At 36.0% G+C, this 26,014-nt stretch overlaps 1 protein-coding gene across 2 annotated transcripts in view; it reads right to left on the reverse strand.

Annotated features, from left to right (window-relative positions):
• Positions 1 to 26,014, reverse strand: part of DICER1 (dicer 1, ribonuclease III) — a 77,033-nt gene that overhangs the window by 35,493 nt on the left and 15,526 nt on the right. Inside the window, exons 1-9 of one of the 2 annotated variants that reach the window (XM_023511528.1) lie at positions 24,004 to 24,070; positions 22,418 to 22,518; positions 11,009 to 11,197; positions 10,229 to 10,391; positions 9,187 to 9,317; positions 8,072 to 8,206; positions 7,510 to 7,670; positions 4,935 to 5,088; positions 2,975 to 3,447 (exon numbers count right to left, since the gene is read on the reverse strand). In XM_023511528.1, coding sequence (XP_023367296.1) covers positions 2,975 to 3,447; positions 4,935 to 5,088; positions 7,510 to 7,670; positions 8,072 to 8,206; positions 9,187 to 9,317; positions 10,229 to 10,391; positions 11,009 to 11,152 — 1,361 coding nt within the window. In that variant the 5' untranslated portion in view covers positions 11,153 to 11,197; positions 22,418 to 22,518; positions 24,004 to 24,070. Of the gene's footprint in view, positions 1 to 2,974; positions 3,448 to 4,934; positions 5,089 to 7,509; positions 7,671 to 8,071; positions 8,207 to 9,186; positions 9,318 to 10,228; positions 10,392 to 11,008; positions 11,198 to 22,417; positions 22,519 to 24,003; positions 24,071 to 26,014 lie in introns of those variants that run through there. The other variant, XM_003787017.2, reaches the window with a different exon arrangement.

Raw genomic sequence — 26,014 nt, forward strand, 5'->3', positions numbered from 1 at the left:
CCCAAGTCTAAAGTTTAGAATAGTAAGGCACTGTAGTAATGTTAGTTTTCTTAGTTGTGACAAACAGGGATCTAAAATATTAACAATGGAAGACACCAGGTAAGGGGCATATGGAAACTGTGTGTATTATCTTTCCTACTTATCTGCAAATCGAAAATTATTCCAAAATAAAGTTACTAGGGGAAAAAAAAAGAGTGGGACAGTATGTGAACCCAGGTTTGCCCAACACCAGTATCACACAATGCTAGTGAATTGCACGGTGCAAAGAACACTAGCCTTGGAGACTGAAAGCCATTGTCTTGATAGCTGTGGAATTTTAGGAAGGTCACAAACTAACTCTTAGCTTCTTCGTCTGTAATATGGTAAAAACATCTACCTTCCTCGTTCATGGAGTTTTATGAAAAATGTTTAAATATATATAAAAGTAACTCACAACCCCCTGAATAAATACAAGGGGAAGGAAAAACCGTAAACATAAGACCATGTGTGCACATACCTACACTACATACAAAATTCACTGTGATTTATTTTTTTAATTGGGGGAGTAGCAAACTGCATGTGTATTACAACAGTCTACACTCTAATGTAACTGTTCACTGAAGAAGGGCTTTTCCTCCCATTAGACTGATGGAAGGAAAGAATTTAGATTTCAGGAAGTTTTTCTAAGCTTATTAAAAAGCTTACTGGAACAAGACGTCTATTGTACATTTAATTAGCTGCTCATAAAGTCAACCCTTAGACTGCTCTTGATTATCATATAACACTAAATTCCAGCCATATTTTATGAAAGTTGATCACAATCTGATCTTTAAAGTCAATAGGAAGTAACTAGATGATTTTGGATAAACCTTTTCAGACTAAAATTTCTGCAATGAAAATTGGTACATATCTACATAAAAAATATATGCAGAGGGGCAGCACCTCCGGCTCAGTGGGTAGGGCACCAGCCCCATATACCAAGGGTGGCAGGTTCTAACCCAGCCCCAGCCAAATTGCAACCAAAAAATAGCTGGGCATTCCGGCAGGCACCTGTAGTCCCAGCTACCCAGGAGGCTGAGACAAGAGAATCATCTAAGCCCCTCAGGAGTTGGAGGTTGCTGTGAGCAGTGTGATGCCACAGCACTCTACCCAGGGCGACAAAGTGAAACTGTCTCTTTAAAAAAAAGAAAGAAAGAAAGAAAGAAATATATGCAGAAAATAGGGGGAAGACAGACAATATATCCCCATTTCTTCTCTCCAAACCCCTAATCCTTGTGCCATCCTATATGGAGCCAGAGAGTATATCTATAACTAGGCTTAGAACTGCACGAGCATTCAACTTTTTTGACTCCCAAAATGCCTTTTCCTCATTCTAAGAAATAATCCCTCGTCATGCATGCTTTCCCAGGTCTGTCTCCTGGCAGTCTTCCCACTCAAAGCACTGGTTTTTAGCAGTCTGTGATGCCAAAGGCATTATGCTTGTAGAAAAAACTGGAAACTAGGAGTTAGGATATTAGGATTCTAGAATTGTCTCTGCCACTGACTAGCAATTTAACTTACAGCAAATCACTTTTCCTCCTGAGGTACTTTCTCATTTTTATAAAAATAAGTGGGTTGGATTAGATAGTCAGTGAGGTCCCTTTCCAACCTTAAATTTCTTATTTAATGTAATTCAGTACCTAAAGTTATTTTGCTTCATATTCATCAGAAGGATCAGGCTCAATGACTATGAAAATTACCAGACTCAAAACTGCCAGATGACTACCCTTGAGTCCAATTTCTTGTTACTCAAAAAAGTTTTTAAAACCCCTAAACATTCAGAAGCAGTTAAGAAAAAAAAAAAAATCCCAAATTATGTCAGGAAACAAAGCTTAATTTTTCCTCAGAGATCACTACTTGCAGAAAAGGTTCTTAGGGAACAACTTTGGGCAATTAATGGATATCATGGAATAGTAGATTATCTTAAATACAAAATAAGGACCCTTTTTTGGCCAAAAATAATTGAGCATCTATCCACAAACCCAATAGACACATTATGTGACCATCTGACACAAATGTGAAGTGTAGCTCCTTGGTTGTGTCTACGCTGATGAAAAATAAACTTTCTTTTTTTATTGAGACAGAGCCTTAAGCTGTCCCCCTGGGTAGAGTGCTGTGGCATCACAGCTCACAGCAACCTCCAACTCCTGGGCTCAAGTGAGTCTCCTATCTCCGCCTCCCAAGTAGCTGGGACCACAGGCGCCCAGCTATTTTTTGGTTGCAGCCGTCATTGTTGTTTGGCAGGCCTGGGCTGGATTCAAACTTGCCAGCTCAGGTGTATGTGGCTGGCACCTTAGCCACTTGAGCCACAGGCACCAAGTCGAAAAATAAACTTTCACTGAAGAAAGGAGTGAGGGGTGGAACCTAAACTTCAGATTCTCTGTTACCTTTGCTAGTATTCTCAGAACTCTCCTACTCTATGAACCAATCCAAATTGCAAATTTTGTTGTTATAAACGTTTTCTACTGCAGCCTTGAGAATGTGAATAGTTTTTAAGAAAAAATAATTAACATAAAAAAGTAGCCACAATATCCAGACAAAATTTATCCTAAGGCTACCAAAATGCTTGATGTGAAATGTTTAACATGATGCCTAGCAAATAATCAAAGACTAATAAATATCCAAATCGAATCTAACAACTGAATACAAAACGAAGAATGCTTTACTTAAATGTAACAATTTTTCTATAATGTACTTGCCCTCTAGTTTAAATGAATTAGCATCCTTTAAGAAAAACATCTCAGTCTTTAACAAAACAGGCCTTTTGGAAAAGCTACTGTATTTATACACATCCTCTCTGTCAATTCTACTACAGCATTACACATCAACCACGATGGTGCCAAGACACTCCTATAACCCTTACAGCAGCTCTTGCAGCTGGTATAGCACATTGCTCCACGAAACAAAGATGCCTTGTTTCAATTTGGGAAAAGATGTTATTAATAGATGCTGTTACCTGTTTAAGACAACTGCTGTATATCTTCTTTCCACAAAAATAATTCCACATAAAATATTAGTAAATGGAGAAGGAAAATTTGTCTCTGGCTTCTCTTTTTCTTCAATTTCTTCATCCTCATCATCATCCTCTGAATCACTCCAAGACACATAATTATCCTGATTCCTATTATTATACCACTCAACACTTTCAAACTGCTGTCGCTCATATGGTTTATATTTGCGTAAGATTTCAAGCAGTTTTATTACTTTAGGAGTTACAAACTTCAGGTCAAGTGAGGCAGGTGAGAAGTGCTCTTCACATAGTGCATGTATTTTCCTTAGGAAAGTGTCTGTAAACAACAAAAATTTCCTGTGTAGTTCCTCTTGTTCATGTTTGATGTACTTCTGAAGTTCTCTTACCATCATTCCAGCTACTTTATCTGCACACCAGGGACCCAGAACTACCAATACTGCACGACAGTCTGATAGTATCTACCAAAGAAGAAAAAAGAAAAAAATCCAAATGCTAAACAATAATCATATAGCAATTTCATAAGGTGTTTGACTAGGATTTAAATTACCTTCAAACGGTCCCTTCAAAATAAATTTACCCCACCAGTATAAAAACTGAGAAAAACTGCGGTTTATTTCCTAAGGTTGGGGAAAGAAAGGGCCAATGGTCTTTTCACACCCTACTATTATAGTATGTATATGCATGGAACCATTTTTTTTTTTAAAAGATGCAAGTGTATAAAGTTAATAAAAATTTAATTTTAGATCTGTGATTAGTGAGGATTACAACAGAGTCATTTAGTTCCTGCCAAACTACGCAAAGAGTTAAATAGCAGATCAATGTTACTTCAGGTATCAAAGAAGAGCAATATGATTTTCCCTGAACTTCATTTTCCATTATATTAAATATTAAGAACAGAAAAACTAGGAACAACTATGGATGAATTTTGGCCAGTCTACAGCAAGCCCCTGTGTATGCAATGATTAGATTGTTCTAAAACCAGTGCACAGCCATCCCCTGTTATTATTTCAAAGAAAACATCACCATTATTAGGTCAGGGATCCTCAATTTTAAAATCTCAGCTAAATCTAGATTCTGATACTGGGCCCTCCCAAAAGTGCCAAATCTTGGAACTCCAGCTCAAAGCCACATGAAAATCCACAGCCAGCTATAACTGAGGAAACACCAGTTCTACAAGCAAACAGGAGGCATATTGAGTTGGATATGGACTTATCAAGGATTCAAAGATTCTTCCCTAAATACTGGAACTAAAAAAATAAGTAAAAATGAAAGAATTCAAGCACTGAGAAAGTCTAGGCATTCCTGCTCCAGAAAAAATCAGCGCAAGAGAAATTCAGACCTACATGTAACATAATGTTAACATTCACGAATGACTGCAAAGTCCTAGGGCAGGGGTTTTCAAGCTTTACTGCCTCAGATCGTTGGCCAGCTTGTCAAAACTCAAAACTCAGGACTTTTCAAATCCCATCACTCAGTCCTGAGGACCCTATCCAGATCCTGATGCTGCTGGTGTGGGGTCCACACTTTGAAGACCGCTGTCCTTAGAAATCTATCAAAGCTGTTCTACTCAGGGACAATAGGCTCACATCCAGTTACAAACACTGGGAAACAGTGGAAGAATTAATTCAGTTCAAAGGTACAAGCAGGGTCCAACTCACCTGACTAAATACAAAACAAAAAAATTGGACTCACTCCTTACACTTAAGTAACCATAATATGAATCCTAACCAATCTCTTTAAATAAAGGAGGTTTACACTTCATGAAAATGTCAAGCAACAGTAAACTCAACCTAATACGGTATGTTCAACAAAAAATATCCAAGGAGATAAAAACACCCTAAACTAAAATGTATTAAAAGTCTCATTAGAATCATATTTTCATTTTAATATTAAAACTAAACAGAAGCTTTAACATACTTACTATACTTACTTTGTATGTGCTTACCTGTTTAGAAATTAAAGTTGAATGCACAGATATATTACAGTCATTGATAAAATTAAGTGCTTCTTCTAATTCCATCAGCAGTTTTTCATAAAGCCCACTTCTATCAGTAAATGGTCCACAATCTACCACAATCTCACATGGCTGAGAAGTATACCTTTAAGGTCAGAACCAAAAGTTGTCAATATTGCAAACAGTGAAAAACCTAACTAATTTTAATTTAAAAACAGATGTTTTTTTAAAAACCAAAGAAAAAAGTTGAGTTACCAAGAAAATATGCCAAAATTTTAGAAGTGGGATGGGATTTTAGGTGTTTCTTCTAATTATTACTCTTTTATATTACTGGATTTCTTCACAATAATTATGTGACATTTTTTATAAAGCAGTAAAGTTAAAAGACGTTTTCAAAAAGAAAGGGGAGAAGAGGGAAAAGAAAAAAATACAAATTGAACATCCATGACATTGCAAAGCATTATGCTGGGAACTTGACATACCTTCTAACTTAATCCTCACCCAGGGAGAATCATAAAGGAAATGAATGTTCAAAGACATTCAAAGATTCTATTTAAACAAAATTCAGAACTGCCTTCCTCTGAAGATTCTACCAGCTAAACCTCACTGCCTCACTGGATATATTTTTACCTTTTTTTATTATAACTCACTACAGGATTATCTACCTAGTTGTCTAAACAAACAAACAAAAAAGACCAACAATAACAAAAAAACCCCAAACCTTCCTCGTTTCAGTTTGTATACCTACTCAGGATAAAAAGGCAGACTCACCAATGCCTTCCTAAAGGGGCACTCACTCTTATTTGTACAGGTTGATTACCCCTTGCCCAAAATGCTTAGGACCAGAAATGTTTTGGATTTTAAATATTTTATAGATTTTGGAATATTTATACATACATAATGAGATATCTTGGGGATGGGACCCAAACCCAAACACAAAATTCATTCATGTTCCATTTACATCTTATACACATTTTATACATGAAGTAAGTTTGACTGTGTTTTGACTTCAATTCATTATATGAGGTCAGGGATGGAATTTTGCATTTGCACTGTGGCATCACGTCAGCCCTCAAAAGGCTGTGGATTTTGGAGCATGTCAAATTTTAGATTTTTTGATTAGGGACGATCAGTCTGTATTGTTTGCCCATCTGGTCTCAAGAATTACTACATGAAACTGATACTCAAAAAAATTTGTAAATAGATTTCACTATTATCACAGGGTTTTTCTGTTTTGTTGTTTAGGTTAAGACTTCATCTTTTGGCATCTTAGGCATTGGCCAGTATGATGAACAAGCATATTCATAAAACTCAATGATTATTTCTCAAAAGCAAAAACAAGGACAGGAGTACTGCTTATGGGTGAGGATGGGGGGAGTTATTAAATTTATCCATTTCTATACTATCTGAAACTATAAGCATTTGCAAGTATCACTTTTACTTTTAATGTATTTTTAATATTCTCATAAGGAAATTCCAACTTTTACTTATTTCAGATATATCTTAGGAATTTCATAACTTTCATAAAATATGACAACCAGAATGGCAAATATTATAAAAGCTCATATGATGGTTTTAATTAAGAAATATAGTAAAGATATACTTAAATAGTATAGATTTCATTTTTCTTAACCCAAATCAGAATTTATACTTAACCAAAAAGTTACATTTGAAAAAACCAGGTAATGCTTCTACTTTCTGCCCCCAAACTTGAAGTAACACAGGCCAAGCCCTCTAACTGCTGTCAGATCAAAGTGAAAGTATGGCCTTTTATTTCTACATCAGAGTGCTGGCTCAGGAAAGTCAGAAATAATATGTCCTAAAGATCACAAGATTTGTATGTACTTCATATGGCATTTGAAACTTAAGTTGGATGAATCTAAAATGTTCCTTCTTTTTCTCATTCCACGATGAGAACTTTCCCCAAAATTCCTACCAAAGCCAGACATAATTGCAAGGTGTTTTCTACATGCCAATGTAACTGATCAAAGAGTCCCATGAAACCACTGTCAATGCCATTTTACAGGTTCAAGGGAGTGAGTGACTCATTTGAGGTCATAGGAATTAGAATTAGTGGAGCTAGCATTCATACCCATGTCTAACTCAACTTCATGACCTAAGAAATCAGTCTTTTCTATTTATTATGACTATCCTAAGAACCACTCCTGGGTAATCTTTAGCCTTATTTAAGACTACATATATAGAATTTTAGTCACCACCACAACAACAAACCATGCCTACTGACAAAGAAGAACACAAATTTACTGTCAAAGGTCCCAGTTCTTGACAGTATTAGCAAACAAGAAACGTTGACCCTTGTGCAACATAATGAGTGTCTTACGGCAGAAATGCCCACATCGGCTACTCACTGCAGAAAGAAGGTTAGGTTCTTGAAACTTACAGGTAACTATACTTTTTAGCGTAAGAATTCTTAGTCTTGCTCATTCCTTGAAATAGCCATTTGTTCACTGAAATAGGTACGATTTGCAAGGCACCATAAAAGACACTGAAGGTTTAATATTGGTTACTACTCATCTCACTAAAGCCAAGTCAATTGTGTGCATACCTGTCCAAGACTACCAGGTCAGTTGCAGTTTCAGCATTACTCTTAAGAATTTTCTCCAGTTTCTGAATCTTTTCTTCCAATTCCTCTGGATCACATTTTCCATTTAAAATGGAAGCAGTTAGTCCCAAAATGCGAGGACATGATGGACAATTTTCACAGAGCTAACATAATAAAATATACCAATAGTAAAGACTTCATTTTGAAAGCCCACAGAGAGATACCACCTTATTAAAATGTATCAAAATCATTAACAAATACTAAAAAACCATTTATTCACTGGAAGCACCACTATGCCAAGCACATGGAATTACTATGGTTTAGAAGTTGTTTTTCAAAAAGGCACAATTAGCCATATTATAAAAGATTATATGTATTTTTATTATGATATCTAGAAGCTTATTATAGATTTAAACAAATATTATCTTCAGTCACACATATACTGGAACCAAGTTCCCAATACTGGGTAACTAAAATGATTGCTTTTGAAAACTTAAAAAAAAACATGCATTTCCTCAGTAATTTGACTAAGAATAATTAAGACAAATAAAGTCTAAAAACTTACCTTCATAATTTCTCGATAGGGGTGGTCTAGGATTGCAAGATGACACTCATCAAACACCAAAAGGTTAATGTCTGACAGTGGTAAGTAGCCATTTTTCAAAACATACAGGGCGACATAGCAAGTCATAATGAGAACCTAAAATAAAATTGGCATCAGTATACAAAACTGTGTCATTTAGCTGCCCAGACAGACAGTACTTATATAAAATCAGATCACAGAACCATTGCACTATAAGTGAGGATCAAGAAATTCATTAGTTAAAATTACAACAAAACTTGTAAATGTACATAATTTCATACATTGAAACCAAGAAGAGAATTCAAAAAACATGGGGAAAGGCTATAGGAAAAAAATCCTGGTCATGGTGACCATATCTTTATAATATTTCTACTAACCCTACTTCAAAATTTTTGGTTCTCCCAACCATATTTTGACTGATGAGACCTTTTGATTTAGGCAAATCACAAAACAATTTACCCTGTTAATTTTTTTTTTTCCTGGTGAACTTCTGAAAGAAGACACAGACTAAATGTTCTTTTTTGAGCTTACCGCTCTGTGGGACATTTAAATGCTTTATTAATGAGGACTTAATCCAGTACGTGAGACACAGTAGTAGCCTAGGAGCCATTCGAGGTTACTTACAGAGTATCTCTTAAACCACTTTGTATCTCTCACCACCAACCAACAGAAAGCCCTCAACATGCTGCCTACTGGGAAACGTGAGTTAGAGAGAATCTCATCAAAGACCCAAAGACCTCAACCAAGAAATTTATCCTAGTTCAAGACATTTAACTCAAGAGTAAACTTTTTTGTGAAAGCAAGTTATCTGTAAGTTGGAAATAGGTCACATGAATTTATGTTTTTCAAGCAAGTAGATCACACTGAAAGCTGTTTCTTTTCTACAAAGTAAGCGCAACAAAAATTAGTAAGTTTATTTGGTTTTAAGATGAGAACTGCAGTAAAAGAAGAGCACCCAAGGACTAGCTCTTAGGCTGATAGAGGACAAGAAAGTAGTTTTCACACCTATCTCTGACAACCAAGGCTACAGATCATCTTACAAACCAAGTCAAGGACTTGTAGGGATTTACAAAGTGAAATTTCTCTACAAGTCTTACCTGGTGCTTAGTAAACTCTTGGTTCCATCTCTCTTTTGTCCAAGATGCATTTACTTCTAGGTTTGAGTATTCCCCAACCTTGAGATCTGAATGAGTTCTGACAGCTGATACTTGTTGAGCAACCTGGTTTGCTGATTACAAATATAACACTCCATGTAAATAAAAGAAATCTTAGCTAGTTGGCTCTCTGGACAACTAATGATTAACAGTTATAGAAATCATTATTACCATCTATTAGACCTAAACACCATTTTTTAAAGTAGCCAATTTAAAATCAGTTCCGAAGTTAACCTCCGAAATGCACTTTATACTAGACTCCTCACCTCATTTCTGGTGACTCATTTCAAAGAACCTCATACCACCCTCTCCTTTCTTCTATACAGTTGATTTCCTCTAACCTAAGCCTATGCTTTCTAGGCTAGAATGGCAAGCATTCCAGATTCAATCTCCTACTTTATTCAATAAAAGAAATAAGACAGTCTAATATGTATGTTAACCACATAGCTATGTTGAGACAACCTAAAAACAGGGAGAAGAGTAACATGAAAATGTCAGAACCCTGTGAGTTTAGGTTCATACCTTGTATTTTTATTTTGACATACATTCCCAAACATACAAAAAATCAGCATTTTAAAATCTCACAGAATATCTAACTTTTAAACATATAACTTTCTTTCTACAATCGGTTATGTGTATAGCAAAATCATAAATCAAAAAAATTACCTATTCATAATTAACTACCTTTTGAAACCCTTTGGGAAGCTAAAACATCAAGAACAAAGGTGACTCGAACAACTTAAGATTAGATCCCCAAAGTAATCCATTCACATGAAATTCAAACTTAGAACATTTAAGGGAAATATTATAAAGAAATAAGACAAAACGATACTTCTGCTAGGAGAGCTTCAGGAAGCACATTATTTGTTAAAAGCTCTTCACTTTCAGTAATGTAACTTAATACCACCCCCAGAGAAAAATCTGCTTATCCATAAAATCTCATCAAATTTCCTCCACACAATTTGATAAAATAATTTTTTATTACCAGAGTTGACCAAGAACACTGTCCTTTTTCCATTTCTGTTGAAGTCTCCCCTGATCTGATAGGACAGCTCTTTAGTGAGTAGTACTGCAATAAATGTCTTCCCTGAGCCAGTGTTTAAACAGACGATGGTGTTATGATCCAGAGCTGCTTCAAGCAGTTCAACCTAGAATGTGGTAGGAAACAAAGATCATACATTTCTTACCTAAGTACAAACTTGAGACAATTGATTTTAACTTAGGAAACTGCATCGTTTTCTAAAATCTTCCCCTAGTAAATTTACCACAAAACATCCTTTCTACATCTTTATACAAGAGCAGAGGAATACAATTTTTGCTATATATGGCTCTGCAGTGTATATATAATGTTGAAATGGCTTTTATGATTTCTTTAAAAATTATTTTTGCACATACAGAATACTTCTCTGGAATAATATGAAGGACTAAACTTAGAATAAGCATGGTTTTGCCAGTTCAAGGTTGAGCATTTTGAAACTAACCTAGATTGCTACCCAGCTCATTAGGATAAACACACCCAAGTGGGCATTCAGGAACAGTAAAGTTTTGGGGGCGGGGGGGGAAGATAAGGAACTTCACATATAAAACTATCAAATCCAATGACCCAGCAGATGTTAGAAAAGAAAAGGACTAATAAGAATAAAAGTGTTCTGAATGAGAAAATTAATTAGAAGACAGAGCCTTGAAAGGGTAAATGAGTTTTATATAAGTTTCATATACTCTATTTTAGTGAAGAATGCTCCAGTATTAGTGTTCGCATTAGTACCTGATATTTTCTTGGCGTATAAATGTTATCATGAATTGCTTCTTGTTGCCATGGCAGTCCAAAGAAAGGACCCATTGGTGAGGAAGCAGGGGTCATGAGCTGCAGGCCTGCCATGCTGAGGGGTTGCAAAGCAGGGCTTTTCATTCATCCAGTGTTTCTTTCATTGCATTTTTGTTCTAGCACAGCTTACTACAAAAGGGAAAAAGAATACCATTACACAACCATGCAGGGTTAAAACAAAAGAAAGCACAGAAACAAGAGAAACATCAGAATATCACTCCTTTGAGCCTTTTCAAAGTCTTCCTATAATTGTTACAGCTTTTTCTCAACGTAAGAGGATCATTTCAAAAGTCAAACTTTTTATATCTGACCCAGCAACTCTATACCTAGAAATTTGTCTAAAAGAATCAGAAAGCTGTAGATATATATATATATATATATATATATGCTGCATTATTACTTAAAAATAAGAAATAACTTTTAAACCTATTTATCAAAAATCAGCTAAATAAATTATGGTATAGCTCTATAATAGAATACATTGAATCCAATGAGATTATAATACACATCTATATTTACTGATAGAATTCACACCTTTAAAACAAAATATGTATAGTATGTCTTGTTCAATGTATATGTACATATAAAATAAATATATTTCAAACATTCTTGGTTATATGATTGATAAAATGATGACACAATGTATGGAAGGCAGTTAGCACTCTGCCTACAACATAGAAAAGATTCAAATGCCTGTAAAAATTATGTCAATTTATCACAAGACCATAAATACAGGTCTTTTTTCTCAATTGAAAACCTATCACAATTGCACAGCTGACCAACTTAAATACTTATCTTTAAAATTATACATATCTTAGCTAAATTAAAAACAAAGCACTCATTCCGTGAAACATTTTTTTTTCATGGTATCTAAGTACTCTTCTGTATTTAATACAGTTTTCCCCCACACACATAAATTTAATTAGGTAAAACGACAAAAACTGAACTCCTAACTTGTGAATAGAGAGTTAGGGTTTCAAATCTCTTTCTTGACAGTGGGCAGAATTAACTTGCTCCTGCAAGGGTATTTTCTCCCTTGTACTGCTTTGGAATGAGTAGTCATTGCTATTAACCTATGAAACTAGAAGACAGAATCCAGCTCTTTATTACTTGACAATCAAACCTTTTCAATCTCCTGACATGTTAAATTCATAGCCATAGTACAACATATAAGTTATTGCATCTAATTCAACAAAAGAAACTGTAGAGTTGCTTCTATGCAGAGGCACACTGCTGAGCTCTAGTATCAGAAATTAATTCAGTTGACAAGAACTCAGCATCCTGCTACTAGAAAGTGCCATCTCAAGGAAGTGGTGCAAAGGCACACCACTGCAGGAGCTAAGGACCTCAGCAAGTCTGTGGACCAAAGAGCACAATCACTTGCCTACGCAGAGGAAGGTAGCAGGCAAAGTAATTATCAAGCCATTATTCCCCCTGCATCAAAGAGAACTGTGTTCGTCATGAAAAATAATCTGCTCATTCTCTACTGAACAAAAGCCCCAACAGCCATTTCTTATTTTACCCCATACCTAGTACCCACTTTTCCAAATTCTTCAGCCCCTCAGGATTTGCAGGCCCATCAGTCAAACTTCTTTTCTCAACACAATTTGCCAAGAATCCCATGTTGAAGTCTAGTATACCTAATTTCCCCAAATCAATAGGCCACTCTGAAGGCCCAGGCTATCTGATCCATAACCATTCTCATGGTACCTCTGTCATTCTCCTTCACGGCTAAGGACTGACTAGGACAGTGATTTTCTGCTGGTGTGCCGTGAGAGGATCTGAGGTGTGCAGTGAAAATTTTTAAAGATCGTTAATTAAATTATTTTCAAAAGAAGTTCAAAGCACAGTAAGTATATTCTTTTTCACTTTTTTTTGAACATAATTTAAATATGCTGCAGACATTTAGGTTCAAGTGTGCCAGGAGATAAAAAAGGTTGAAAAATCACTGGACCAGGACCATTTACCCAGAAGCGTGACCCCTCACTTTCCACCTAACCTAAACACTAATCAAAGCCTTACCCTTCACTTTTCACCCAGACTTATCAAAGGCATGGTAGAAGGCATCAGGAAACAGATATAAATCCTGCTGGTTGATAGAAATATAAAAGTGTGAAACAAAGAGGGCAGTGATATAAAGAACCAACGCATCTTTCCCTACTCTCAGGTACGTACAGGAACCAGCAGCTTGCCTCCCTATGACCATTACTGTTTCTTCTCATACAGATAACAAAATAATAACGCCAGAAAAATCATCTAAAAAGCAAATGAAGAATGTCCTATTTTTTTTTAAAGGTAGGGGAACACAGTGTTCAAAAATGTCGATGTCATAAAATGCAAAGAAAAACTATGAAAATGTTCCAGATTAAGGAAAATTATAAAGAAATATAACAACTAAATGTAATTTTGGTCTCAGTCTGACTGACTGACTAGGTCCTCTACTGGAGGCAAACAATGCTATAAAGGATTTATTTTTTAATTGAGATCGGCTATACTGAAGGCATACAGCATTCTGTTTTGATATACATATATAGTGAACTGATTACTATGGTCAAGATAATTAATATACCCATCTCTTCACATAGTTACCATTTTCTGGCCTGGCAGGAACACTTAGATCCACTCTCTTAGCAAATTCAAGTATACAATCCAGTATTATCAACTCCAGACTCTATTCTGTACATTCAGTTATGTGGGCTGTCTAGAACTTATTCAGCCTACGTAACTGAAACTTGGTACCCTGTGACCAACATCTCTCCATTTTCCTGTTATTCCTCCCCCTGGCCCTAAAAATTCTACTTTTTTAGATTCCATATGTGAAATTATGCAATATTTATCTTTCTGGGCTTGGCTTATTTCCCTTAGCGTAACAGCTATCAAGTTTATCCACGTTATTGCAAATGGCAGGAGCGCTCTTATTTTTAAGAGCTGAAAAATATTCTTATTCTATAAATTACAATATTTTGATAGACAGATGGGCACTTAGGTTGATTCAATATTTTGGCTACTCTGAATAATTGTGCAATGAACACACAACTACAGGTATCTCTTAAGAGATAGTAGTCTCACTTATAAAGAACATTAGTCTTTTTTTTCTTTTTGGGACAGTCTCAGTCTGTCACCCTGGGTGATACCAAATTCCTGGGCTCAAGTGAACCTCCTGCCTCAGCCTTCTGAGTTGCTAGAATTACAAGTACCCGCCACCATACCTAGCTAATTTTTTCTATTGTTGGTTTCTATTCTCTTGCTCAGTCTGGTCTTAAACTCCTGACCTCAAGTGATCCTCCTACCTCAGCCTCCCAGAGTGTTAGGATTACAGACATGAGCCACCACTCCTGGCCCATTAATCCATTTTTTTTCATTAATCCATTTTTAAAACTTAATAGCAATGCTAAAATTTACTAACTGTGAAGAGACTATGTATGTAAGAGAATATCCTTATTCTTAGGAAATAGACATTAAAGTATTTAAGAGCACAGATTTAGGATGTACACAACTTATTCTTGAATGGTTCAGGAAAAAATCTACACATACATAAACAGAAAGAGTAGTGAGTGCATGTGCATATGTGCTGATAAAGCAAACAGAGCAAATGTTTATAAAGCACATATTCTCCATACATATTTTTTTAAATTAAATCATAGCTGTTTACATTAATGTAATTATAGGGTACAACGTGCTGGTTTTATATACTATTTCATCAAACTGGTTACATAGCCTTCATCACATTTTCTTAGTTATTGTGTTAAGACATTTATATTCTACACTTAATAGATTTAACAGGTACCCTTGTAAAAGGTACCATAGGTGTGGTCCCACCAATTACCCTCCCTCCACCCATCCTTCCCCCTCTCCTCCCCTCCCCCTCTATCTTGGGCTGTAGTTGGGTTATAGCACTCATATGGAAGTGTGGGTGCTTATAAATTGGTTTCATATTAGGAGTAAGTACATTGGGTACTTTTTCTTCCATTCTTGAGATACTCTGCTAAGAATAATATGTTCCAGCTCCATCCATGTAAACATAAAAGAGGTAAAGTCTCCATTTTTTAAGGCTACATGATATTCCATGGTGTACATATACCACAATTTATTAATCCATTCATGGGTTGATGGGCATTTGGGCTTCTTCCATGACTTAGCAATCATAAATTGGGCTGCAAAAAAACATTCCGGTACATGTATCTTTGTTATAATGTGATTTTTGGTCTTCTGGATATATACCTAGTAGAGGAATTGAAGGATCAAATGGCAGGTCTATTTTTAGATCCCTAAGTGATCTCCAAACATGTTTCCAAAAGGAACATATTAGTTTGCATTCCCACCAGCAGTATAGAAGTGTTCCCTTTTCTCCATTCCATACCAGCATCTCTGGTTTGGGGATTTTGTGATGTGGGCTAATCTTACTGGAGTTACAGATGATATCTCAAAGTGGTTTTGATTTGCATTTCTCTGATGATTAAGGATGATGAGCATTTTTTCATGTGTCTATAGGCCGTGCACCTGTCTTCTTGAGAGAAGTTTCTATTCAAGGCCCTTGTCCACACTGAGATGGGATCACTTGTTCTTTTCTTGGTAATACGTTGGAGTTCTCTGTGGATTCTGGTTATTAAACCTTTGTCAGAGACGTAACCTGCAAATATCTTCTCCCATTCTGAGGGCTGTCTGATATTCTTTGTCCTCTTCTTATTCTTACAACACAAACCTTTCCTGCTTAAATATAAGTTAACATTTCATCCTTTATGTATTCTAAGACACAACAGTTCACTCTGTGAGTAACTCTCAAATATCCATTCTCCACCTCTTCCATGAGCTGGGTCCAACTCTGCTTGGTCGTAGCCAAACAGTAGCTCACTAAATTCATCAAGGCTCTAGTTTCTTATTTTCTGCTATATGCCAGTCACCCAGGTCTAAATCCATGGGTACACAGCTCTCCCTTGCCCAGAGGAACTGCTTCATGCTAACTGAACAGCAAAAAGTTTAGGACTTTCATTTGATGGTTGAGAGAAGAAATTCTTTCTTTGCCTCTAAACATGCTCAAGAAATTATCAGCCCCATTTGCTGTTGAAATCATCCTACACTCATGAAAACCCAGCCTTAGGATGAAACTAGCACTATAGACAGCAAAAATAAAGCAACCAGGTCCTTAACAATATCAGTGAACCGCTGGATCAATCAACCTCAAAGCCCACCCTAATAATGGACTTTCCAAATACCTGAGCCAACAAATTCCTTGACTGTCCAAGCTAGCTTAAGTTAAATTTTCTGCGATTCATGAAAAGAAAATAAAATGACATTCTAAATTATTATTTTCTCTTCTGGCAAAAGGCATAGGTAGAAAAGAGAAAAGAAATGAACAGAAAAGAAAGGGGGGAGGAAAGGAAAGAGGAAAGAAGAAAAGAAAGGAAAGGAAAAAGAAGAGGAAAGTCAAAAAGAGACAGTGAAAAAAGCCACCAGATCAGAAATATGGAGATAATAAAGAAGTAATGCAGCCAGAACCCAAAAAGCTGGAAAGCTTTGTAGGAGAAAAGTCATCCCACAAAGAGTCTATCATCATTTATATATTCCAAGAAACCAGGGATGAGTTCTACCTAGAAACTTCTAGACATCTGAAACTTAGAAAAGTTTCCCTCATGAGTATTTTTTTTCATGTTTTGTTATCAGGAAATCCTTTCTGAAACTGCAAAGATACTTGAGAAATAATCAAAGTAGGGGAAAATCTGAGCCATTTTCCCCCTGTAAAAGATAGTAAGAGCACAAAGGAAACCAGGCAGGCCCTAGACTAACAAAGCAGACCCAAGTTCTGTTTGAAAAATAAGCTCCTGGACCAGTGCAGTGGCTCACATCTACACGCACTCTGGGAGGCTAAGGTAGCAGGACCGCTTGAACCCAGGAGGTTAAGGACAAGCCTGGACAACATGTTAAGACTCCATGTCTACAAAAAAAATTTGAAAAATAGCCAGGCCTAGTAGTGCGTGCCTGAAGTCCCAGCTACTTAACAGGCTGAAGTGGGAGGATCTCCTGAGCCCAGGAATTTAAGGTTGCAATGAACTATGATCACACAACTGCACTCCAGCCTAGACAACAGAATTAGATCCTATCTCTAAAAAAATTTAAAGGAAAAAAAAAAAAAAAAAGAAGCCCTAGACTTCCACTGTTCCTTATGGTAGTGTTACTTCAAGACACCAACTTTATCCAGGCGTGACAATCCTATTATTACAAACTAGCAGATAAAGAGCTTCGGAAAGGAGGGGTCTTAGATTCACTCATTGCCTGGGGAATGTTCCTAGAATGAATCTCAAAACAGAGACAATTTTTTTCGTAGAAAACAAGATACTTCTTATAACTTTCCCTATCCCACTCTAAAACATACACAGAGTTTGGAGAAAAAATGATAGGCGGTTGGTTCCTAAGAATCAATTTGAGAATAAAAGTGAAAGCAACGTTAAACACTGAAATGAAAAGTATGTATTTATCAGCATTTAGCCTCTAAAGGGAAAATAAATATATTTGTTGTAAAAAGAATTGTAAAATAGAGAATACAGAAATTAAATGTTTAACTGTCTTAAGATATGGATGCTATCAGGTTTCACACACACACAAAAAATCTGTAAGGAAATAATACAAACTTATTAGAAGGGAATTCATAAAAAAGAAATTTGATACTATCCAAAGCAAACTATAGATTGCATGCAACCCCTACCAAAATATCAATGACACATGAAAGTAGAAAAGAAAATCCTAAAATTTATATGGAACCACAGATGACCCTAAATAACAAAGCAATCTTGAGCAAAAAGAACAAAGTTGGGAGCATCACATTATGACTTCAGAATAAACTACAAAGCTGGAGGAACCAAGCAGCACTGTATTAACATAAAAACAAGAAATACAGACCAAAGAACCCATAAATTAATCCAGATATCTATAGGCGACTGATTTTTAGCAAAAGCACCAAGAACATACACTGGGGAAAGGACAGTTTCTTAAACAGTGCTGGGAAAATTAGATTTCCATACACAAAAGAATAAAACTAGACCCCTAACTCTTCCCCTATACAGAAAGCTATTCAAAATGGATCAAAGATCTAAATCTAAGATCCCAAACTATAAAACTACTAGAGGAAAACATTAGGGATCTGCTCTAGGACACTGGTCTGGGCAAAGATTATTTTTGAGTAAGACCTCCAAAGCATAGGCAAGGACAACCACCAAAAAAAAATGTAGACAACTGAGATTACATCAAGTTAAAAAGCCCTGCACAGCAAAGAGAATGATCAACAGAGTGAAAAAACAACCTATAAAACAGAAAATATTTCCAAACTGTTGATCTAACAGGAGCAATACCCAGAATATACAAGGAATTCAAACATCTCAGCAACATAAAAGCAGCACTGTGATTAAAATATGGGCAAATGATTTTAACAAACATTTCTCAAAAAAAAAAAAAAATACATACAAATGGCCAACAGATACATGAAAAAATGCACAACATCACTAATCATCAGGGAAATGCAAATCAAAACCACAATGAGGTATCATCTCACCCCAATAAGGATATTACCAAAAAGACAAATAATAAAGGTGAGGATGCAGAAAAAAGAGAACTTTTTATACACCATTGTTGGAGACCAGAAGCTCCTCAAAAAACTACCACATGATCCCCCAATCTTACTGTGCATTTATACAAAGAAACGGAAATGAGTATATTTAAGGGAAAGCTATATACCTGTATTTACCATAGCATTATTCACAATACCCAAGATACAGAATCAACCTGGATGTACAACAACATGGGAGTGGATAAAGGAAATGTAGCATAGACACACGGTGGAATATTATTTAGCCACAACAATGGACAAAATCCTGTCATTCACAGAAACATGAATGCAACTGGAGGACTGTTATATTAACTCAGGCATGACTGAACACTGCATGTTCTCACTCATTTGGAAGCTAAAAGAAAAAGTTGATCTCACAAAAGTAACAAGTACAAGAGAGGTTACCAGAGGCTAGGAAGAAGACGCGGAAGAGGGGAATAGGTAGCGCTTTGCTAAAGGATACAAAATCACAAGTCAATAGGAGACAAAGTTCTGGAGTTCCACAGCACTGTAGTTTGAGTAGAATGAACAGTATTATACTATTTAGGTTATTAAGTAGGAAATTTCCAATTTCTTCAAGTACAGAGTTTTATAGTTGATATCTCAGACGTTTTACTGTAACACTTCTTTTTCCTTTTTTATTATGAAGGCACATTTTCATTCTTTCAAATACATTTTGGCTTGTAATTAATTTTCCATTTTTTTAGAGCAAGTTTTGTGAAACCATGAATAAGTCAAAAATTGTTGTTACTTTTGAGTAGGAATTCCATTGTGGAATCAACGAAGTACAGACAGCTCAAAATATCAATAAACTGGTAAGGATGCGGCTAATGAATACATAGTACATCAATGATTTGAGAAGTTCCATTCTGGTGATTGTAATCTTGAAAATGAGCTAACGTGGGGGATTTGAAACCAAGACGGATAATGACGAGCTGAAAGCTGTAGTAAAAGGAAATCCATCTCAACCTAATGTGAATTAGCAGCAAGGTTCGTTGTTACTATTGCAATAACACTGGACCATTTGAAACAAATAAGCGAGGTAAAGAAGCTAGATAGATGGGCTCTGCGTGAATTAAACGAGTGTCAGAAGAGAAAGCATCTCGAAGCATGCCTTTGCTGTCATGACATAAAGGCCAATCATTTCTACACCATATTGTTATGTGCGATGAAAAATGGATTCTTTTTGACAATCACAAACGTTCAGCACAATGCTTGGACAAAGATGAAGGGCTGAAACACGTCTAAGATTGAATATTCATCTGTTTGGTCAGCCAGAGCTACTATTATCCACTACAGCTTCATGAAACCTGGCCAATCGCAAACGTCTAGTTCAGCCAGTTGAACAATACAATGACGATGCTTGTGATTAAGCAACCGGGACTGGTCAATCGAGACACACCAATCCTCTTGCAAGACAACACTGTAGCACAAACAATGTTGTTCAAACTACAGAGGCTGGACTTGGAAACTCTGTGTCATCCACCGTATTCACCAGACCTTACACCAACCAACTGCCACTTCTTCCAGGCTTCAGACCATTTCTTGCAAGGAAAAATATTCGATTCTCAACAAGCTATGAAAAACATCTTTTGCAATTTCATCACCACTTGCTTTCCAGGCTTTTCTGCTGCTGGCATACGCAAGCCACCATGAAAGCAGCAAAATTATGTCAATTCTTTAGGCATATACATACTTTGATTAATTGTACTGCTTCTTGTTAAGGTATAACAACTAAACTTTTGATTCAAAATTGGACATTTCAGACTTAATAACCTAATGTGTAGTTTCAAACAGACAGGAGATATTGTTTCTAACACAGAGAAATGACAAATGTTGAGATGATGGATGTGCTAATCACCCTGATCTAATCATTGTACATTATACGTATCACAACATCACCATGAACCCCCAAATATATAATTATGTGTCCATGTAAAAGCTTTTTAAAAAAAGAAATTTGATATTAAAATAGAAAATTAATCAAACATGTCTCTGTGATATCTGGTCCCAAAGGCTGCTCGAAACATTACTGTCCCCTTCTCAAGACGGCCTGACCTCAGCTACCACTATTCTTTCCACTCTGCTCATTCATTTAGCTTAGAATGGTATCCTGCCACTGCCTCACCACCATTCACCAGCAATTTTTCCAACTGAAGTGAAATCTCTGCTGGCTGAATGCCTACAGCATACTATACATCCTCCCAAACTGGCAAGTGCTCAGCCTAACTGACCTCAACAGTTTTATTATAGAGGGTTATCTACTATCCATAAAATATAAATAATACTTTTATAATTAAAGTTATATAAGAATTCCTATTTAGGGTGGTGCCTGTGGCTCAAGGAGTAGGGCGCCAGCACCATATACCAAAGGTGGTGGGTAAGTTCAAACCTGGCCCTGGCCAAAAAAAAAAAATAAAGAATTCCTATTTAGATAATTTCTCTTAAATCTCTATTCTTGATTAAATATAACCAATTAAACTGGGATTCCTTGAGTACAGGAACTATATATCTCACATTTATTCATATTACCCACTGTATTGAACCACACCTAAGACACAGTAAAAATGCACTCACCTGACATAAAAACCTCCAACAACTTCTATCTGCCTTTCATACTTCATGTAATATTACACATATTCACACAACTACACATAGATATCCTCCTCCTTTTACTGGAACACAAGCTCCATAAGACAAGATGTGTGTCTCTTTCTCTGCATCTCTTAAATTTCTATATATAACTGTTTGGTAAACTGACTCTGAAATTCATTAATGTCCACATAATAAGGTACAGAAAAGAATCATGAGTTGGTCAAGATGTATTTCTATTTGGTTTGGAAATGCACATCAACCCCACTTCTATGAACTCTGACAAATGAGTACAAGAGGATTTACCAGGAAATGAAAGACACCATTTGATCGTCCCAATTGTAATTTCTTAAGGTTACATTTAATTTAATTTGTATTTTGATTTAGTAGATAGTAGCCAGCCTCAGTAACATACTTTCTATTTACAGAAAGCAAATCCACAAGGAAATCTAATAATGTGAAAACAGGAAAACCTAAAATTTTGCCAATTTCAATATTCTTTTGCATTTTAAATAGATTTTTTTTTTAACTGGGCCTTAATGAAAAGCTCTGAATCCCTGCTGGTAAGTGAAAGTTCTATAGTTTCATAGTTGACTATCATTAACTGCTTTGGCAGCACCAAAAGAATAACTCCATTTGGCTGTTTTTCATTACACATTTTAAATTTCTGGTCAATTTATACTTATAAAATTAGTGAGGTTGTTTCATAGCTTCCACTACGAAATTTCTAAGTGTATTATCACTTAGAAATACAGTCATGTGCTAAATAATGACATTTTGATCAACAATGGATTGCATACACAGCAGTGGTCCCACAAGATTGTAACACTGTATTTTTACTGTACCTTTTCTGTTTGCATGTGATTAGATACACAAATACCACCCTGTTACAACTGCTCACAGTATTCAGTACAGTAACATGCTGTGCAGGTCTGTCACCTAGGAGCAATAGGCCATACCATATCGCCTAGGTGTGTAGTACCACCGAGGTTTGTGTAAGTATACTCTATGATGTTTGGCACCATGAAATCAGCTAGGGATGCATTTCTCAGAATGTACCCTCAGGATGTATACCTGATTGAGTGACACATGACTGTAATTTAGTAAAAGAAAAAAAAAACTCTCTTCCTCTTTCTACGTATGATAAATCACACATTTACCGTCTTAATGTTTGAGATCTCTGTGTTGCTGTTGTCTGAACTGCATTTTGACATTGTGAAAGCAGTTTATTGGAAAACCACAGCATGCCCAAGCTTCTGCTCTAAAAATAAATGCAGAAATAGTGAAGTTTAAGATTCCTGTAAACTGAATATAAACACTTCTACAAGAAAGCCCTATTGATATGAAGAGATGAACAAAAAGCCATTATTTTGCACTAAATTTTAAACAAAAGACATCTGGGTTATTTTAGGTTACCAATCTTATCCTAAAACAAAGAACAAGAGAATGAGCTGCAACAGCAGCATGCCCAATTCCCAGAGATCTAGGGAAATAAAAAGCTATAGAAAAATGTCAAGAAAAGATTTCACAATGAATACAAGGAAGTCAAACAAAGTAAATAAATTCTGGGGTTTTTTGGAGACAGAGTCTTACTATGTCACCCTTGGGAGAGTGCCATGGCATCACAGCTCACAGCAACCTCAAACTTTCGGGCTTAAGCAATTCTCTTGCTTCAGCCTCCCAAGTAGCTGGTACTATAGGCACCCTCCACAACACCCAGCTATTTTTTTGTTGCAGGTGTCATTGTTGTTTAGCAGGCCCAGGCTGGGTTCAAACCCACCAGCCTTGGTGCATGTGGCTGGCACAGAGCCAAAGTAAATAAATTCTAACAACAGTGCTTTAAATTTAAAAAGTAATTATGTGTTATTTCCTAAATTCACATAAGCAAAAGAAATAAAGAAGGTCACCAGAAAAGGTGCTTGGCTGAGAAATCCAGATAACTGAGTAATAAGGCTTTAATACATGTATGAAATTCATCAGCAATTCCAATTTCCAAAAATGGAATTAAAAATACAAACTCAAAGAATAGTTAAACCTACACTATAAACTTACATAGAATTCATTCGTGAATAAAAGAATTCAAATAAAAGAATTCAAGAACAGTTAACAATCTTAATGTTGGAGAAAAATTTTAAATTTAGAATGGCATTCTAAAAGAGATTATAAACCAAAACCTAAAGAAGCAAACAGCATAGATAATGAAAAGCTTGATTTGATCAACAAAGGATGATTTTGTTAGCTTTGACACCAGTTTCAGTGTGTGCTCATTACCCTGCTGAGATGCATGTACTACCACAAGCTCAAGAAGAACAAATCAGCAGTGATCTCCTTTCACTTACTGTTTCCAGTTTTTTGTTTGTTTGTTTGTTTGTTTTGAGACAGTCTCACTTTGTCACCCTCAGTAGAGTGCTGTGGCATCATAGCTCATAGGAACCTCAAACTCTTGGGCTCAAGGGATTCTCTTGCCTTAGCTTCTCAAGTAGCTGGGACTACAGGTGCCTGCCATAATGTCTGGCTATTTTTAGAAACTGGGTCTTGCTCTTGCTCAGGCTGGTCTCCAATTCCTGAACTCAAGCAATCCACCCACTTCTGCCTCCCAGAGTGCTAGGATTAGAGGCATGAGCCACTGTGCGGGGCCTTATTTCCAGTTCTTTAAGAGACATTCACATGGAGGTTAAGCTTTCTCATTTCACACATAAATTTGTTTTCCTATTAAGTCACACTACTTTAGTATGTACATATTTACCTCAAAAGGCTGATTCTAAGTTCTTTCAGAGTTTCCAAGTCTGTATTAATTTCATACCCTAGGTAACCTAAAAGCAACCAGAGAGAATATTTTAGAAGAGATAATTCATTTTTAAAAACCAACTTTAAGAAATTCGTTACTTGACAAGATTTTCATACTCAACTTATCAGAATAAGATCCCTCATAAAATAATTTATCTCTTGGGAGACAAAGAAAATGCGTGTCTAAAAGAGCCGCCTTTTAAAACTAGTGTATTATGTTCTTACACAAGTGAAAAGAAAAAACTTACTAGTACAATCCAGGTAGATATGACAGAGAACCGTTGGCATTTTCCCACAGTAAAAATTTAACTTCAAACCCTAAGGTATTGTGCTTTACATGAAGATACCATCCTATCTCTCAACATGTCAAAGTCTGTGTTTTCTCAGGCTACCTGAGAATTTGATTTCTAATTCCATTCCATACTGCTACCTAATAAGATGAAAAACCACACACAGCATCACATTCTCTGTTGTTCCTGATTCAGATACACTTTTCTGGTAATACCATAACCAAATTAATAAATTGATAATTCTTTAAAATGCAATGCAACTGAACTATTACAAAAGCATTTCTATGTTATTTCTGTGTTATTTCAAATTACTCCCCTAAACAATTCTCTATATACATTAGAAAGGTAATACGCCTACTACAATGGCAACTTTTATGCTGACAGCACAAAACCAACAAGTCATTTTCTAATTTTAATTGATCATGATTTAAATTACAAACCTGTAAACTCCCATTTCATAGACCCCTTTAAGATAACTCTTTGAGACAAGTCTGAAATAGATACTCTCCCTACAAGGCACTCCATCAAGACTCGGAGACTACCTCAGTGGGTAGAGTGCCAGCCACATACACCGGAGCTGGAGGGTTCAAATCCAGCCGGGCTCTGCCAAACAACAATGACAACTACAACCAAAAAATAGCTGGGCATTGTGGCAGACACCTGTAGTCCCAGCTACTTGGGAGGCTGAGCCAAGAGAATCGCTTAAGCCCAAAGACTGTGAGGTTGCTGTGAGCTGTAATAACATGGATTTAGCATCTAAATGCAGTATTATGGCTGTATCCTTCCAAAGTCAGTAAAGAGAGCACCTACAACTTCCTGGTGTGAATATTCAAAATTGGTAACAGAAAACTCCCAACTCATCCATTTTATCATGTGTCACAGATTCCGATACTATTTATAAGTATCACTACTGTTCAGATTCCATTCCTCTTCTCACAAAAGCCCCAAATGCACAATTTCCATAAAGTCTCAGGGTAAATAAAAGAAAAAAATACTAATATAAATATTTTTTTAACATTAAAACTATCAAAAATACTGAAAAGCTAACAGAGAAAACTAAAACAGTTCTGAAGGGTTTTAAGTTTCCAGAAACAGACGTGCCATGAGAGATCCCGGCATTTTAACTGCCAGCAAGCCTGAGTCATGGTATAGATAGAAAATTACAGTTTATATGACTGCTGGCTTGAGGGCAAGTACAAATTAAAAATAAGAGGCATAATTCTCCCAGTTGAAAACAGAGTGAGAAAGACTCCTTCCCCTCTTTTCTTTCTCTGAATTTGTTTCTCCTTCCCTAATTCCTAAGAAAACTGACAGACACCTCTGAAATGTAATCAAGGGAGATAATACCCAACTCCCGGTTCCCTAATTTGTCACCTGACTCCAAACTGTAAAACTTATCTCTAGTTATAACAGAGAAAATTTACAATTTTATCTTAAAAGCATGGATGTTATGGACTGTAACCACTTAGCTATAGAAAAGAGTATGACTTCCTTTTGTCTCTGCTAGCATTTTAGTGACTGCCTGTGATATGTAACGCAGTCTGATATAATACTTATTCCATTATAAAATGGTTTTCTTTCTCCTCTCTGAGTTGACAGATTTTGTTAATTACATTTCCCCAACATTGGGTTTGTGTTTTTTTTTTTTTTTTTTTTTTTTTTTTTGAGACAGAGCCTCAA

The sequence above is a fragment of the Otolemur garnettii genome, unplaced genomic scaffold (assembly GCF_000181295.1).
Source record: "Otolemur garnettii isolate 467f Iridium unplaced genomic scaffold, OtoGar3 scaffold00020, whole genome shotgun sequence".
In the NCBI taxonomy this organism is placed as follows: Eukaryota; Metazoa; Chordata; class Mammalia; order Primates; family Galagidae; genus Otolemur; species Otolemur garnettii.